The following is an 18,094-nucleotide window of genomic DNA, read 5'->3' on the forward strand; positions in this document are numbered from 1 at the left end:
AAGAAAATATTATAATATTTTCTTTTGCTTATTTTATCTATTGATCACTTTGAAGGCGGTGACAATGGTCATATTAATCAGTCATCTACCATTTTCTTAGCTTTAGGGTTTAAATTGTATTTTCTCATACTTATATGAGATTATCTTCGGAATGTACCCTTTCTAATAATCGAAATCGGACCACTCAATAAAAAGTTATATTTGGTTTCACACTAAAATTAATGGGATTGGATAGGAATATCAGGACCTTCCTCTCTAACCGTTACCCCTCTGGCAAAGATCAAAAGTCAATGATCTAACGCGTATTTAAAAACTGTTGCTATATAATCGATGTTTTATTGTTGTAATCGTTTTCGTCGTGTAAAGATCTCCCTAAAAATGGCGGTTTGTGTAGTTGAATGGCATAATAAACGGACAAAAACTTGTAGTTTAGTAAAAGATGGAGTTATTTTTTCAATAAAGCTTTTTTGCATTTAGTAATAATTATTATTTCAATGAATTTGTCCTATTACGGTCAAAGTTGTCAAATAAAGTCCATTGTCCGTTGTTGCCCGTCAGTCGTCCCTAATAAAGTCATGTCATACTTTATTTATTAAGGCGAAGGCAACCTTACCAAAACTTCTGATAGAGTCCCTTGTGAAAATCGAATTCATCACCATAGAACCTATTTAAGAGAAGTATTGCTTTTATTACAGTTGCTCAACCTCCACAGTACTTGTGCACCTTATCAGACCTATATTGAATAAAATGCATACTTATTAAATGCAATAAAACTCTAAAATGCAGAAATAAATGAAAATAAAACGACTAAAGACAGCTACACGTGATTCCTACGAATTTCCCGCCAAACTCTCCATGTACAAACTAAATGGATAAACTCTCGATTTTTTTTTTAAATATTGGAACTTGGAACGTCTGTATAATGCCTTAACATATTATTCTGGCAATACCGCAATGCAGCTGTCATGTCGTCACCGTGAGTTCGAAAATAATTTTGTCTATTGACAATTTTGACATTTCTCGTCAATTCTTTTCTTGCAAAACCATTTTAATTGCAACGTACAAGTGAGATTGTTCGCGAAACTGCAAACAGAAATTACAATTTAATCGCGTTTTCCCTATCGCAAAATGGCACGGTTAAGTTTTTATTTACTTGCGGCAGTGTTATGCAGTTTAACAGTATTGGGTAAGTTTAAGTAGGTACTTCTAGGTATTAAAGATAAAATTGTCTAACGTTAAAACATCGCATCTATCTTCTTTGTTATAATATCACCAATGTGATTTTATCAACTTTGTTGTAGTTCAAGAAATGTCTTTGTGAACGCGCATATAATATTGTAAATCTAATTATCATTAATTGTATGTAGATTACTTAATTTTACCGGACAAAGACGGTATCTACCCACTTTACGGTTGCTACTGTGAAATTTTCATGCTGATATTTCGTTTGTAAGCAGGCCCATCGACTTCCCGTCATTTCTAATCGGAAATTTGATGAAATCGGATTTATTTGGAAATTAATTTATATTATGTAGATATTAAAAATAATTAAGTCACGATTCTCCATAGAATTGTTGCTATGGTACATGGGCTGTACAGTAAATAAGTATTTGTTGGTAACTGGAGACTTGTAACAACCTCAGGAACTGGTTCTGCACTTGAATGAGCATATTATGCCATTTGAAGTTAAAACTTGTAGCAAGAAAGAAGAAGTTAGGTAAAAAGGAACCCTATTTACTATTCAGTAATGGGGCCTTTTGTTGACATACAAAAGGCCCTGTCTGTGTGTCTTGGTTTGGTTTGGACTCTGCTGAGTATTAACGTTCTCTGCTGTCTTTCTATTACAGGCTGTTTATAACTTCCACCTTTACCACCAGAACTGTGATAGTTAGACATTTTATCTGATAATTTATTACTTTTGCCACTATAACAATAAATACTAAATACAGAATAATACAAATATTTAAGGGTTTTAATATTTGTTCCTATTCAGAAAACATAATTTTATTCTTGGCATATTCAGAAGATTCTGAATCTGTACTATTATTATAAAGAGGTTTGTTATGTTGTAGGGCGTTATCTCTGGATCTACTAAACCAATTTTGAAAATTGTGTTACCACTAGAAAGCCACATTATTTGTGACTTTTATAGGCTATATTTATCTCTGTATTATCACAGATACAGGAACTACGTGGGTGAAACCATGGGGCAACGGCTAGTGGTATATAAAAAATAAAAAAGATGTAAAATAATTTATGATACATGCATGTCACATACTTATAGCTAAGCAACTTCTCTCGTGACACTCCCGATGTTGCGCACGGGCCGGGCGGCGTGTAGTGATGAATAAAAAACCCACACTGATGAATGTCACTTCCCCACATGCACGACTTTACAACCGCGCAGTCTTTCCCCCCTGTCGCCCGCATATCATGGGGGTGTTATCAATGAACTTGCTAGACTATAGTAGTAGCATTAACACTGCTCATTGGCACTATTGATGTGATGGTAGATGTTGAGTATGGAAGGGAGTAGGCATCTTTTGACATTGGGGATTGGGGAATTGAAAAACTAATGAAACCAATTAACATAATGTCTTTCTTGCTAGGTCAAGGCAATGTGACAAAGGATGGTGCCCCAGTCACAATCACAGTGCCAGCGTTAACTTCAACAGAGCCAACTGCGAAACCAGATACCCCAAAAACAACTCCAGAGAAGATTACAACTACAACTACTCCTAAAACAACAACAACAGAAACAACCACAACAACAGAGAAGACCACCACAACAACTACAACAACTACAACAACTCCGTCTCCTACCCCTGAGCCCCCTAAACCTACCCCTCCCCCCACCCCTGCACCTACACCAGCCCCTGGTCCAACTCCAGCTCCCAAACAAGGAAAATGGTGGTACAAGGACAGCAATAACGTAACCTGCGTAGTAGTACAGTTTGCAGCGCAACTCAACGTCACCTACGCCAAGGCTCCATGTAAGTACTTTTCAAATTTCAAGTAGCAAGTATACTGCTGTCATCATTATCAACCCATATTCGGCTCACTGCTGAGCTCGAGTCTCCTCTCTATATTGCAATAACAGAGTGGATTCAAATTTTTGCACTGATATTAAGGCAGAATATGTTTCAGAATCTAAACTACACTAAACTGTCTAATCAAATAGGGATTTCCCTCTTTAAACTATTTCTATTATTTTTCCGCCTCTCTGATACAGTATGATAGACTACTTATCACAAGTTGAGTTATTGATTAATAAGCATTTGATGAAATGATTAAATCTTTTAAAAAATTGACTACTAATGGCAAATGACCATGAAAAATTATGAGTTTATTTCTAAGTTTCATTGGAATATTTTCTTGAAATGAACACTTGTCTTCAAGAAATAATAAATTCTTTGAAATAAACACAACAAATTGGCTTTATAGTAACACAATAAGTTTGAAATGTGTACAAAAAATTGAGTTTTTGCAAGAGCGCAACTACAGTTGGCTGAATTAGGCAATGACTGTGCAAATGTCTGTTTCAAGATTATGTAAACAACATAAAAACTTTAATTATTTGTTATGCATGCTTATTTGTATCTACTTTGTTGATCTAGTGTCTTGTCTGTGGATGACAAGTCCAGTTTACTATCTTTGACATACGCTAGTTGACATAATATATGAAATTGAGATTCTATGTAACAAATGTCATCAGGTGCCTACTGGCGGATATCATACAGTAGGTAGATGACATATCTCAATTGATTTGATGTTTATTTTACCAAAATAGTGAATAAGTCAGCAGGAATACTTATGTTAAGTGAACAATTCAATTCAAACTTATTTTATTACATCCCTATTAATTTTATAATTATGGTGTGGCCTGTAACTGTTTATTCACTTTGACCCTTTTGGACATTTTTTATTTACTCCTCTCATCCTTCCTTGTCCATTGTCCATACATACTGAAAACTTGGATGGGTATGGGCTTTTAGGCAACAAAAATCATTTGGCTGTGAAAATTGGAGACAGCACATATGGAAACTCACCAGTTTTGGGTGAACATTGTACCGTTGTCATCTCTGTTTGTGTCAGAGTAGTGAATTTCTGATTGTGCACCAAAAATCTCCGCAGAAGTACTAGCGGTATTTTTACCTAGAGGATACCCGCGACTTCGTCCGCGTGAGTTTCAGTTTTTCACAAATCGAGCGCGAGCCATGAAATTTTCTGGATAGAGTAGTGAATGTGGTCAATGTATTTGATCCTATCTGCATTCATATAATTCTAATTGCATTTAAAATTTCAGTCAAATCCTTTCAGCTGATTTTGCACCAAAGAGTAGTAAACATCCATACTTTTTACTTTTGGGTACGATGTCGTGTAGAAACCGAAAGGGGTATGGATCCTCCTAACAAGTTAGCCCGCTTCCATCTTAGACTGCATCGTCGCTTACCATCAGGTGAGTAGTCAAGGGCTAACTTGTAAAGAATAAAAAAATTACATCCATCCATCCATACAAGCTTTGGCGTTAATATTATTAGTAGGATAATATGGATACCTAGTAGGATTAAAGTAAGGGAAATATTTTCACTTCAAATCGAAATCTTTTCCTGCTTTTTGTTAAAAAAAGATATTTTGTTGCAATAAATGCTGTTTGATACAAAGTTTCCTTATTGACCAGTTGCCACAATTATTTTCCGCCTGTAGCTAATGTTGTATTAGCATATATTTAAATCTTGAATTAAACATTGTAATTTATATTTGTCAGATATTTTTTTGTACCTATCATCATAAATAAAACTTGAATATCATACTTAAAACTTTCAATTTATTTTTGGATAAAAATAGCCTGTTATACTCCAATTAGTAGCTGTGATAACCCAATGGATAATGGTGTGGGTTGAAATTGATTCTGGGCCATGAACCTCCAACTTATCAGTTGTGTGCATTTTAAGAAATAAATATCATGTGTCTCAAATGGTGAAGGACAAATGTCGTAAGAAAACCTACATACCAGAGAATTATCTTAATTCTCTGCGTGTGTGAAGTCTGCCAATCCGCATCGGGCCAGCGTGGTGGACTATCGGCCTAACCCCTCTCATTCTGAGATGAGACTCAGGAATACTACACCATGTATACTTAAATTTATCAAAATCGGTTCAGAGGTTTCATCATGAAAACGTAACAGACAGACTTACATATTAGTATCGATAGTACCAACGGTTAAATCCATGACCTTAGCCGGGCTTGGTGCATCCACGACAGATTTGCATCTTTGAACAGTTAACTGGTCGTGGCGCGTGACGATGTTGTTAAACCTGATCGCGAGCCGACGACCAGTTACAGAGAGTGGACAAATTGTAACACTGCCGGTCTCATACGACATCGCGTGTGGTATATAAATAAAAGAATGAATCGAACCGGTGGTTTACATATAGTTAATTAATCTTTCAAAAGTGCTTGTAAACTGAGCCTACTTGATCCAGTGATTTGCCCAAATATAATGATATGTATAATGTTTATTTCATGACATCTTGGGTTGCTCGTCTCTTGAACCTTTTGAAAGTTGTACCAGGTATTTTCGTCATTAGGTACCTTGCAACTAAAAAATAAAAACTGTTTTATGTTTTCATACAAAGTACATAATTCAAATAATTCCGACTATCCATGTAACACACGCCTTTATTTATCTTTGCATTTTAAAGTTATTCGGCACTGTCGAAGGCTTTTGTCAAGTTGATTGAGTTGGTTCGAGATCTTATTCGTGGCTGTTTGCCTTCTTTGAGAGTGGCATAGAGTATTATTATTTTTCCATTTCTTTATATGCAATTGGGTTGACTATGCCTCGTTGTGGTAAGCTCCCTGGCAATTTTTTTTTTAAAAGAAACCTGATTATTTCTTAGAAGAAGATTTCATTGAAACAAATTTTCTTTTCAGTTAAATTAATGACTAGGGGGTTTTCAAACTGTTTTTTAATTTATCTTTTTGATAATTAGATGTCGTTGAGTACAGCTATGTTGGAATACAAGGATGTACCGACTTACTTTCGGTTTTAACTGTTTTGTAATACATGTATATATGAGTCATGCAGATTTCCCGATGGCAGTTATATTAGCGCGATGTTTATCTCACTTGTACAGGAAATAAGCGCTGTGAGGTAAATATCTGCGTTAAATAACACTATAAGTTAACTATGACATTATAGATGAATAAAAAGAACACTTTATGTTTTTATTAGTACCTGTCATAACATTTTAGGGTCCCGAACGTCAGAGTGCAAAAATAAAACGCATGTAGAAGAAGATCAGGATTGCGAGTAGGCTACCTCAAAAACTCCTGGCCAAACCATCATTAATAGTTAATAATGATAATTTTTAGGCAACCTACTCGCAATGTATTGTTTAACATATTTGATATCTTTTCATCCAATAAAGGATGGGTGAAGGTCGTTTCTAATACGGATCTTAGACTATAGGACCACTCGCGTGTCGTATCACACAATGTCAAAGATCAATGTCAAGATGTCATTGTCAAATATCTTGTTTTGATTAAATGCGTCAAGTTAGTGTCAAATCCATATTGAAACTGTCGCCTGCCAGTTAGCCACAGATAAATCATTGTATTTTATGTCAAAGGGACTTAACTATTGCCCACTTGTAACAAGTAATTTAACTGATCAGGCAAATATAGATTTCTTTGAAAGTTGGCCATATGAGATCTCCATAATTATCTTTATTTATGGCCAATTTTCAGATCTGTATAATTTGGGCCCAAGTTTGTATGGAGACTGGTTTTCTCCTTGAGTTATTGGCAGTTGTATGTTTTTAAAAAGTTTCAATATGTTTGTAACTCTCTACTTTGGCTAACTCCCAACTTGATACTGATCATATATCTTAAAAAGTTCGGCACGAAAGCCTTTTCATGGGAAACATAATATCGTACTTTTCAAAGGTCAAATTTAATTGGCCTTTTACTATGATTAATAAGTATTTATTTATCTATTCATATATAGGTCGTCCATAGGTCATATGGTTCCCAGACTTGGTCGCTAACTATGGGCCTCTTATGAAGGCTTAAAGTCACACAGTGGGTGATGGTATGAGCTATGTTAGGAGTACCTTTGCGTGATCGAATCAGAAATGAGGAGATCCGCAGCAGAACCAAAGTCACCTACATAGCTTAAAAAAAGCTCAAAAAATATATCGTTATCAATAATTATAAAAGTTAAGGATTTCTTATTAAACTTAATTTAAATATAAAGATTTTTTTTTTAAATTTTCGAAACGTTATAAAACGCTGTCGCATTTGTGACGTCACTAACACACTTGATGTCTAAACTAAACGTCAAACTAATTGATAACATATATGTTTGTCAAACGCTCCGTTGGTAAATAATTTGATATAGTGACGTAATGAAACAGATGAAATATATACCGTCATGGCCGACAGGCGTTTTAACTCGTATTATCAAAAACATATTTAAAAAACTCAAATTTTCATGTAATCAAGTTCCAAAAAAATATGAAATAAAAAAATCAATAGAACGATAATGAACTATTTAAGAACATTTAAAAAAAAGTGAGTCAGTTATTGGAACATATGAAATAAATTTACATAATATTATGTAGTAGGTATATTGTAACAAAGACTTGCATTTGTCACCGCCCCTCTCCAATGATACTCGTATTATGTGTAATCGTCACGTTATGTTATGTGTCGACTGTTTTTGTAGTATATTATACGAAAAATGTAAATGGATTTGTTATCAACCCATATTCGGCTCACTGCTGAGCTCGAGTCTCCTCTCAGAATGAGAGGGGTTAGGCCAATAACGCTGACCTGACATGCAGAGAATTAAGAAAATTCTCTGGAACCCTTTTTCCTTTACCGTTATAGACACGTGATATTTAATTTCTTAAAATGCACACAACTGAAAAGTTAGAGGTGCATGCCTCGGACTGGATTCGAACTCACACCCTCCGGAATCGGAGGCAGAGGTCATATCCACTGGGCTATCCCGTATTTCGGAAATGGATAACCAGGTAGAATTCAACAATAATTATTGCATGAATGAAATGGATTTATCTCTTGGGAAATACCCAAATGATGCAATTGTTCATTGTAGGAGTCTTTTATTGAATAAACGAAGAATAGAGTAACAAGAGAAAATCAATATAACAAAATGGCTGACAGCCAAAACCTTGATCAGAGCGCAAACAAGGAAAATAGCACTAATATTATAAACGTGAAAGTTTGTACGTCTGTTACTTCTTTAAGTTTTCGTCTTTAGTTATCACCATTATCTAATAACAATACCTGATTTAAAACTGCTTGTTACTTGTACTTGTAACGCTTCTGAAGGAACCACGGGAAAGAACTTCAAACTTCAAAGTGATCAGAAGTTTCATACGATGTTATTTTTCGCTTTTTTTTAGTTTATTTTTGTGATTTTGAAGTCATAACTGATTTCACTTTATTTTCATTTTAACACAAAATTACTGAACCGATTTTCATGAAAATTAAATTCCAATTTGGAATCTTTCATACAAAATAAGGATTTTCAAAATTGCTTAAGAAATGACGAAGTTATGAGGTAACAAATATTTAAAAAAGTCCAATTAAGAACCTCCTCCTTTTTTTGAAGTCGGTTAAAAAATCACCGATTTATAGCGTTATCCGGTATTTGAACCCAGAACATAATTCTCTAAAGTCACAGCTAACCACTTAACAAGTGCAACTTTTAAGTGGATAACGTGTGTACATATTTTTCAAGGCCATGCAAGTGTCCAACAGTATTTATAACTATAGAGTTTAAAATGAAATAGAAGTGAAACGTGACCGGCGAGTTGTGCACTCATGTGTCAGCTAACACGCCTCGCTCAACGTATGCATTGTTGACAGTGCACCGGTGTCATGTCATGCTATTACTTGGTACTCGATGCTATGTATTTTTATTTGACTGCCGTCTTATGTCTAGGTCAGCAGGATAATTCCCTATCTTTGACGTATGCTAGTAGACATATACGAAATTGAGATTCTGTGTAAAAAATGTCATCCGGTGCTTACTGGTGGATATCACACAGTAGGTAAACGGCATGTTGTCAATTGATTTGATGTTCATTTATAATATAATATTGATGTTGATAGGTTGATAATAAAGACCAAAATAGTGAGCCAACAGATCTTGTAAGCTATATTAGACAATCGTACATATTATGTGAAACACTAGATAGGCAAGCGATTAATATATAATAAGCCTAGGGGTCTCTTGGATATTACTTTATATCACCATCTATATCCGCTATTCAAAACCGTGAAGAAGGTTCAATCGACTCTGTGGTGGGCTGATGCACTCTCTAAGCCCAGTCTCACAGGTCTCTTCTGCCTTCTGGCATCAGTAAACGTGCTTCTTCACATACTCAAATCCCCCAGTTAGTGTCTCGAATCGCTAGAATCCACCGACTCCCTGCAACCCGCTTGATATCATCGATCCAGCTAGTGGGGGGTCGAACAACACTTTCCGGTGCGGGGTCGCCATTCCAGCACCTTGGGACCCCAACTTCCATCGGCTCTTCGAACTATGTGGCCTGCGCCTGCCCATTGCCACTTTAGCTTCGCAACTCGCTGAGCTATGCCAGTGACTTTGATTCGTCTGCGGATCTCCTTATTCCTGATTCGATCACACAGAGAAACTGCAAGCATAGCTCGCTCCATCGCCCGCTGTGTGACTTTGTGCCTTCAAATAGTCAGCAAAAAATAGCCCATAGTCAACAAAATGCTAACCTACTACTAATTCATCTAAATATTTCAACGCTCCATTGCGCAACTAGTTACGCAATGTACCATACACGTAATAACAAAATCACGTTCCCAGCGCCATTGTGGTGTGTTTAGGTAAAATGCAGTCGAACACGTAATTACAAATATGACATATGAATGGCGCATTGCACGGCCAGGCATCCAATGTTTTTCCAACCCACAAGTAGTGCAGTCTTAACTCGAAATATCTCTCCTCTTACGAGAGTGTCCCCATAGATACTTTTTATTTCACTTATCCTGTGTCCTGAACCTTTATTGGGTCCATTAAAATGGGCTGTTGATGTTTGGAAATCCCTACAAAAGACCTATGTCCTGCAGTGGACGTTCATCGGCTGATATGATGACTCATAGTTTAAATTGTCTTGCAATAGGTACCTATTAATTTAATTAGGAAATCGATGAGGATGCTCGATGAAAGACAAAATCATAAACTAGCTCGGTTTACAAGTAAAGTTATAAATATAATGGTAACTTGTCAGTAGGGTTGTCAAGTTTTTAAATAAATAAAATTAAGTACGTTCTGTTCTTAAAATTAAAAACAGTACCTACATTGTTTCAAAATTAACTTGGCTTAAACTTTTCCTATAAAACATTTAGCAATCTTAACAATTAACTTCATTGCTAAACAATCTGCCTACCATCTTTCGGTCGTTATTTAAGTTATCTAAATAAGTAGCAACTAATTGTTACCAAATTCAGAGGTTATATTTATTTCAGCTTGCTTGCATAGCCGACACAAAGAGACCTTTTGAAATAGAAGAAGAAGAAATAATTTGCTATACAAAACAAATTAATATTTTAAAAAAGTATAATTAAAACTATAAAATTATTATGTTATAGATTTTTTTACAGCACGTGGCAACCCTACGCCTCAGAATCATTATCCAATGTTCGCACGTCTAAGTAATTTGATTCAATACATGAGTCACCTGTACTCTTATGAGGAAAGTTGACTTGTTAAATATAAAAACTTGTTGGCTATTCCCACGGCATTTGTCACTTATTTCATTTATTTATAGGTAAATGAACAAACATACTTCTTATTTCACCTAAAATATACACTAGTAGAAGCCTTCTGATTTTAGAGAAAATACTTTCAATAAAAGTTTTCGCACCTATTCGGTGGATTTACCGGAAACTCAGAAACGTTTTGGTAAAATGTACATTACGACCTATTTCGATTAGATTTATGACCTATTTCATTTAGCAACAGGAAAGTCGGAAAGTGAAAACCTTTCTTGAAAAATGACCTGTTACCAACCATATCAGAATAGTATTCACACATACCTAACACGCTACTAATTAGCCATAAACAAATCAATTGTTATACATACACCTTTTCGATTAACGTCAGCGTTTTTCTGCATTGTTTACACTGACACACTAGAAAGTCAGATGTCACAAACCTTTTCATAAACATATTAATTGTTATACAAACACCTTTTCGATTAACGTCAGCGTTTTTCTGCATTGTTTATACTGAGAAACTAGAAAGTCAGATGTCACAAACCTTTTCATAAAACGTCAATTTCTTCAAAACGTCGTTTCTTTGTCAACAGCTCTCATGTACTTCGTGGTGAACGTCTCCCCCAACGCCACGGTGGTGGACGGCAACTGCAGCGACAGCAACCAGTGGCTGACGCTGAGCTGGCCCGTCAACAACCAGACCGCCAACGTGTCGTACAACAACATGGTGCTGTACTTCCACAAGAACGAAACCACTAAGCAGTACTCGCTGAAGAACTTGAACGTCTCGCTGGCTCCGGAGATGTTCCCTAACAGCTGTGAGTTATTTATTCACTATATTAATATTATAAAAATGTAAAGGGGTAGGATAAACTCTGGATCTACTGACCAATTTTGAAAATTGTTTTTTCTACTCTTCGTAATCCAATCAATTATAAAACTTCAAACCATATCCCAAAGCTATTCATTCCCATAGTTTGTTTGGCAATGTTTACCACACGGGTAAACCATGCTACAATGATTTGTTTTATATTTTTAAATAGTTCCATGTCATTGGCTACAAAAATTTAAGCTTCCTCGTTAAGAGGCTAATTTATCAGGTATTGTATGCCACTGCACGTAATTAGCCATTGCAGCACTCGTGCTGTCTATTGTGCAATTTTGCTTTGCCTTATTGCACAAAAAAACTCGTACTACTATGGCCCCCATAACATACCAGTGGTATAAATACGAATAATATATTATGAATTTACATAAGCTATATTTTATTCCCGTATTCCCACAGGAATAGGAAGTATGCGAGTGAACCCGCGTTGTTTAGTTGTACCTATTCCTTGTTATACTAAGTTCAATGCATTCAATATTTTGGCAGTCCATGATTATCAATAACAGATCACTAAATCATAATTTTCATGGGCGTTATCAGAGTCACAAAGGCAAACTTGATTGCAATATTTACCTAAAACTTGTAAATAATTATTCCGATATTTTGGATGTCTGAATAAGATATAAAAGTAAGCTTAGGAAACAACTTCAATATACATCAAGCAAAGATAATAATTGATAAATCAAATGCCTAATAACGATACTGTTAAAGAACCTAATGTTTGAAATTCCCTGTGAAAGGCTTGTGTTTAGCTACAACAATGAAAAGATTAAAAGCTCTGTGTGTACCTAATGTAACAAAGTCCCTGCAAAAGGCCTGTATTTCGCTGTAGGCGTTCATTTTGTTGACAAGATTGAAATCTCTGTGTAAATACTGTAACTTGTGTTATCTTTCAGCGAACACGAACGCTTCCGTCGACTTCTGGCACGGCGAGGAGTGGACGACGCCGCTGTCCACCTCCTACCGCTGCGCCGCGCCCGTGCAGCTCAACCTGACGTCGGACGCGGCCGCCGCCGTGCTCACCATCTCGCAGCTGCAGGAGGAGGCCTTCCGCGCCGCCGCCGACCAGAGCTTCAGCGTCGGTGAGTGTCGGCACCCTGCCCACTCGGTACACTAGCTACCGCTGCGCCGCGACCGTGCAGCTCAATTAGATATGATTTGCAGCATTACAGGATGGCGATAAAACGGTTATTTGTGGACATGGAACTTAACTCTGGTCACACCTTGTATAAAAGTGTCCTACCTCCTTTACAGACTTCATAAAATGGGCATAGGCAGGCTCTCGCAAGTTCGCTCCGATTCAAGCAGAGCTAACACTCGACTTTACGATGATCCCGTACTTTAGAAGCCTTCAAATACAAAATAAATGAAATGCCGTCTTCAAAATACGGTAATCATTATTAGGGAGTCAACAAGTTCAGTATATTTGGTCACGTTTGTAAATTCATTGCCAATACGTAGATAGCGCGCCGCCGGGCCGCGTATCGGTTATCGGGCCTGCTGCGATAACACGACAATAATAATACCGTTGTTGCTGTTACTCATGACATGACGCCTGTGAGCAATGAGCATGATTACTTAGCAAATGGTACTGTTAAGTATCTAATAGTGGTGGCAAATAAATATTAGTCAAGGGTATACGCCTACATGTTTTTATGTCGTTCTAGATAACACGCGGAAAATTATGCTTTTCATAAATAAAAATACCTATAAACTTACTCGTTGATTGTGCGGTTGGGGTTATCTTTGTCGCGTGTCTTGAGAACAGTAGGTTAAGATATATGTGGAGTCGAGAGGAAGAAGAAAAAGATGTCGACCAGTAGCGGCCCAATCGAAAATATCGCTCTTTCTCGTTACTATATACCTAATTAACTAGCGGACGCCCGCGAGTTTGTCCGCAAGGAAATCGATGTAAACTGTCAACCCCTATTTCACCCCTTTCTATTTATATTTTGCACGTTTTATGTAAAATAAATAGTACACTAATCATTTTACAAAAAATCGGACGGATAGTCAGACAAAAACAAATTATTAGTATGTATTTTTTTTATTTATTTATTTAACTCCGTCGCAGTTGGTCGACAATATGCCCTTTTTCTTTTCTCTAGTTTTGTCGTTGACACATGCTAGGTCTACTCGGTTGGGCTGTAAGATTCAGTATTTATTTCTACCAAGAAATTGATCACTGTATCAATCAGCCTATTGATAAAAATAAAGAAAAGCTCGGATTCAAACTTCATCATCCGAAGATACCGCTATAGGCTAACCAGTTATGGATTCCTGGAGATATCATGAAATTCCTCTGTCGCTAAAATAGTGTCATTGTTTACTATCTAAATGACGTCATGCGACTATAACTTAAAGAAACAGCGAATCTAGCGTTAAAAATTTGAATGTAAACTTTTAATAGCATGATTAGTGACTTTGTTACGGACTAAGCTTCTACATAACTATGGAGATAGACTGGCTGATAGCGTTATCTATACTAATATTATAAACAGGAAAGATTTGATTGTTTGTTTGTTTGCATTCCAACTACTGAACCGATTTGGAAAATTCCTCTTCCAATACTAGTATAGATTTTTAATGTATCCCCAGGGTAGGCATTGCGTTTATGCTTCTATAAAGTGCACGCCACTTGATTTCGGAGGGTGTGGGTTCGGTCCGGGCCATGCACCTCCAACTTTTCAGCTTCGTGAATTTTAAGAAATTAAATCACGTGTTTCAAACGGTGAAGGAAAAGCATCGCAAGGAAACCTGCATACCAGAGAATTTTCTCAATTCTCTGCGTGTGTGAAGTCTGCCAATCCGCATTGGGCCAGCGTGGCGGAGTATTGGCCCAACCCCTCTCATTCAGACTTGAGCTCAGCAGTGAGTATGGGTTGATAACTCAGACTAAATACATAATGACTAGTATCGCACCCAAATTCACAAACAAAATTTTCTGCCATTTTCTAAGGAAAACCAGCTTAGATTTCATACATATCTTATACTAAACTAGCAGTTTTTGTTAGTTTTTTACACCATTTAACTACACAAAAAGGTATTTTTACGAAGGTTTTTAACTGACGGACACGATTGTAAACTATGAAACATCGATTCTATAGAGACAGTGTTTATAATCGCATAAGATCGTTGACAGAAAAATAATGTCTTGCGAGGCAGGTCTTTATCTAATTAGTCTGAGGTTGATAATGATGAATGATGATGAGCTGAAAGTTGTGTTGGTTGCAGCTCGCGAGTGCAGCGGCGCGGACGTGCCGGACGCGGTGCCCATCGCGGTGGGCTGTGCGCTGGGCGCGCTGGTGGTGGTGGTGCTGGTCGCCTACCTGGTGGCGCGCCGCCGCTCCGCCGCGCAGGGCTACCTCTCCATGTAAAAGGTGACCACTTCACGTACTATGAACTGTCAAAAATTTAATATTTATTGAAGCAGAGTGATTTTTGTGCAATAGTCAGCACGAGTGCTACAATCTCTAATTAATTGCAGTGGCTTACAATACTTTTTTACGTCCATGGTCATATTATATAATAATTGTAAAAAGAATACTTGGTAAATTATATAATTGTCGTTGGGCTTGTCTTTTATAAAGAAGCCTAATTTTTTTGTAGCCAATGCCATAGAATTATTTAAAAAAATCATTGTAGCACAGTTTACCAGTGTGGAATATGATCATCTAGGTTAGGTAGGACTAAAAAGCTTTGTGATATGGTTTGAGGTTTTATATTGAGCAGTTCACGCTAGACTTGGAGGTATTTTTTTAAATTAATTAATTTCAGTTTGTTCCTCAAAAGGAAACAAATCCCTTATAGGATAGTTTTATCACTCACCGTCTGTGCCGATTTGTTCCCTCTCTTCGTTCGTCTCTGTTCGTTCCGTAGACGAATCCGACTCGCACTTGTCCGCTTGCTTTTTGTTTAGTACGGACGAAAATAGGTCGTAAAGTAGTTTTTACATACCATAGGAATATCTAAGAAACAGACTGATTTTAGATTCGTTTTAAATTCAAAAAGTAAATATAAACAAAAACAGTTATTGTTAATAATATATGTGAACATTCCTGACAAAATAAACATTAAGTTTACTCACATCATACATTGTTTACTTTTACAGAAATGGGCGACAGAAGGTCAACGTACGTAGACAATTAGTGTACAATTATAATTATACATGAAAACATCATTTCATTTCATCGCATTTATACACAGAACATAGAGTCACTCAGTATAACCTGTATTTGTAGTTTGCTCAAGTTTTATGTTTGCAATCGTATTATACGTATTTTTGATAAATTAAGTTATATGTGCTTATATACAGACCGTACATTTGCGTCTATGGTTTATTATTTGTCTATTGTATATTAAAAAAACAGTTTAATTCCTTTCTAATAATATTGCAAAGATCTGGTATGCTTTACAGCTTCCGTTTTCTCTTCCAAATAAAAAAAATGTGGTATTGGTACTATGGTTTGGTAGAAAAAGGTATTTTCAAGTTGATAAATGGTAGTGCATAAGTTGCATCATCACTTACCATCAGGTGTAATCAAGCGCCTAAAAAATGGTTATTGAAAATAATATATATTACGAACATTTTACAAATTGCTTCTGGCAGTTATGAAAAAGAATTATTTTTTAGTTTTTTTTACACTTTGTATGCTTACAAGATGCCAATGTATGGTCGGTAAATAAGCAATAACGAGTATTTATCACATTAAAAATATTGCAATAGTGTACAATTATAATTATTGATTCTCACAGTATCTGATAATATTTATGTATAAGTGAAAAATCTATAACAAAAATTATAATACTATAAACATATAGAAATACTTATTATTTTGCGAAATGGACTGAAATATAAATTAAAAAATTAATCTTCAAGTAAAAAAAAAAACAAGTGATTTTTTTTCTTTTTCTTTGTATCCATTTACTTATTACTTCATACATACTATAGATTTTCAGATTAAAATTTCGCTTCATCCAAAAGCATTCCCTATTTTGTGTGACGTAATGGGTAGATGCGTAAGATTCAAAAATCTTGATATTATGCTTCTAAAATTTAAGACTAAAAATATTGTGTGTATCTATAAAAAAAAGGAGAAAAAAAATAGGGATATGATGTTATTTAAAATGCAGCCATTTTTATAATCTACTTTTAAACAAGTGATCGTAATGAATAATTAATTTATACTGTTTTCCGCGAAAATTTCGTCGACAAATCTAAATCAGATTCGACAAAATACTCTGCGATATAATTATATAATGTATTTTACTATTTTTGAAAAATTAAACCAATTGGTAGTTATTAGGTTGTACTTAATGATAATTGTATGTAGCATGATACAGAAAATCGAAAAAGAAGAATTGGTTGATACATAATCGATTCAAAGAATATTTAGCTGAAAAAAAACAAAAAAAACTAAAATTGTGTTAAAAAGTAGAATGTAAAAATGGCTGTAGAGTTTCTAAAATCCTGGAGGGGGTTATTTAATTTTCGTTTTTTTTAAATACTGATTTTTTACATTAAGGTTTCCTCTGAATTATTGTATAATTTTGATTGACATTTCCAAAGATTTCACATTTGTGTCCTATTATACTTCAGTATAATAAAGGATTAATTAATGTATAATTTTTCTTTTTTAATGTCAGTATAATTTCTGTTTTATTTTAATAATTTTAGGAGCGATTTGATACTTCTGAAATTTACTCGACTAATAAATGTTTCTAGTCGAGTAATTGGACTTCCACATGTACGAGTGCCCATAGATGCAGTTTTGAGAGCTATATTTTTTTAAACTTAACGTAAGTCGACAAAGTTTTGACCCAAAAAGGGTGAATTAGTTCTATTTATGTATGGTACCACAAAATTGTTACAAATAAAAACATGTAAAACATTGGACAAGCAAAATATATATAACAACAATTGTATATGTTAAACATAATTAAATAAATATTAAGAATAAATAAATAGAATTGAGGAAATATTTTTCTTTTATTTTAAAATGGCTTATCGCGTTTACGATCGATGAATGTCACAATATAATATGATATCGTTTTTTTATCTGATAAATTGCCTTTGATACTTTATAATTTTTTAGTTTCTAATAACCCTCCTATTTTTTAAAACTGGCTGCATTTGCCCCCACAGAATGAGCTAAAAGAATAGATAGAATAAAAGCGACAATTTTCTATTGATCCTGCTTGAGACTTCGTAATTTCTAACTCATCTGAAATGTGGTCACAACCAACTGACGTTCGCTTGCAGCGTCTCTTAATTTGCGCTTAAAAGCTTTGCTTCCCCGTTTACTCTTCCTAGATCAGGTTCTCAGCTTGTAAAAATTCGTAAATAATGCTTTATTTCGCAGCTTATTAAACGTATTTTTTGAGTAAAAGTTTAATGTTATCGACTAGCGTCGTATCAAATCG

The 18,094-nt window shown here is 35.3% G+C and overlaps 1 protein-coding gene across 1 annotated transcript; it reads left to right on the top strand.

Moving 5' to 3' along the window:
* The first annotated feature begins 986 nt into the window (after positions 1-986).
* On the top strand, positions 987-17,650 carry LOC112049329 (uncharacterized). The gene is made up of 6 exons (XM_024087182.2): positions 987-1,186; positions 2,610-2,993; positions 11,379-11,603; positions 12,568-12,753; positions 14,906-15,051; positions 15,783-17,650. Exons 1-5 carry the CDS (start codon positions 1,129-1,131, stop codon positions 15,046-15,048), a joined length of 996 nt encoding a protein of 331 aa, XP_023942950.2. The 5' UTR covers positions 987-1,128; the 3' UTR covers positions 15,049-15,051; positions 15,783-17,650.
* Positions 17,651-18,094: the final 444 nt, after the last annotated feature.

This window comes from Bicyclus anynana, chromosome 3 (assembly GCF_947172395.1).
Source record: "Bicyclus anynana chromosome 3, ilBicAnyn1.1, whole genome shotgun sequence".
In the NCBI taxonomy this organism is placed as follows: Eukaryota; Metazoa; Arthropoda; class Insecta; order Lepidoptera; family Nymphalidae; genus Bicyclus; species Bicyclus anynana.

Coding starts and splice junctions, on each gene's coding strand:
- LOC112049329 (XM_024087182.2), top strand. CDS start 1,129: ATGGCACGGTTAAGTTTTTATTTACTTGCGGCAGTGTTATGCAGTTTA. Junction 1,187..2,609: donor ATGCAGTTTAACAGTATTGG/GTAAGTTTAAGT, acceptor CTTTCTTGCTAG/GTCAAGGCAATGTGACAAAG. Junction 11,604..12,567: donor GGAGATGTTCCCTAACAGCT/GTGAGTTATTTA, acceptor GTTATCTTTCAG/CGAACACGAACGCTTCCGTC.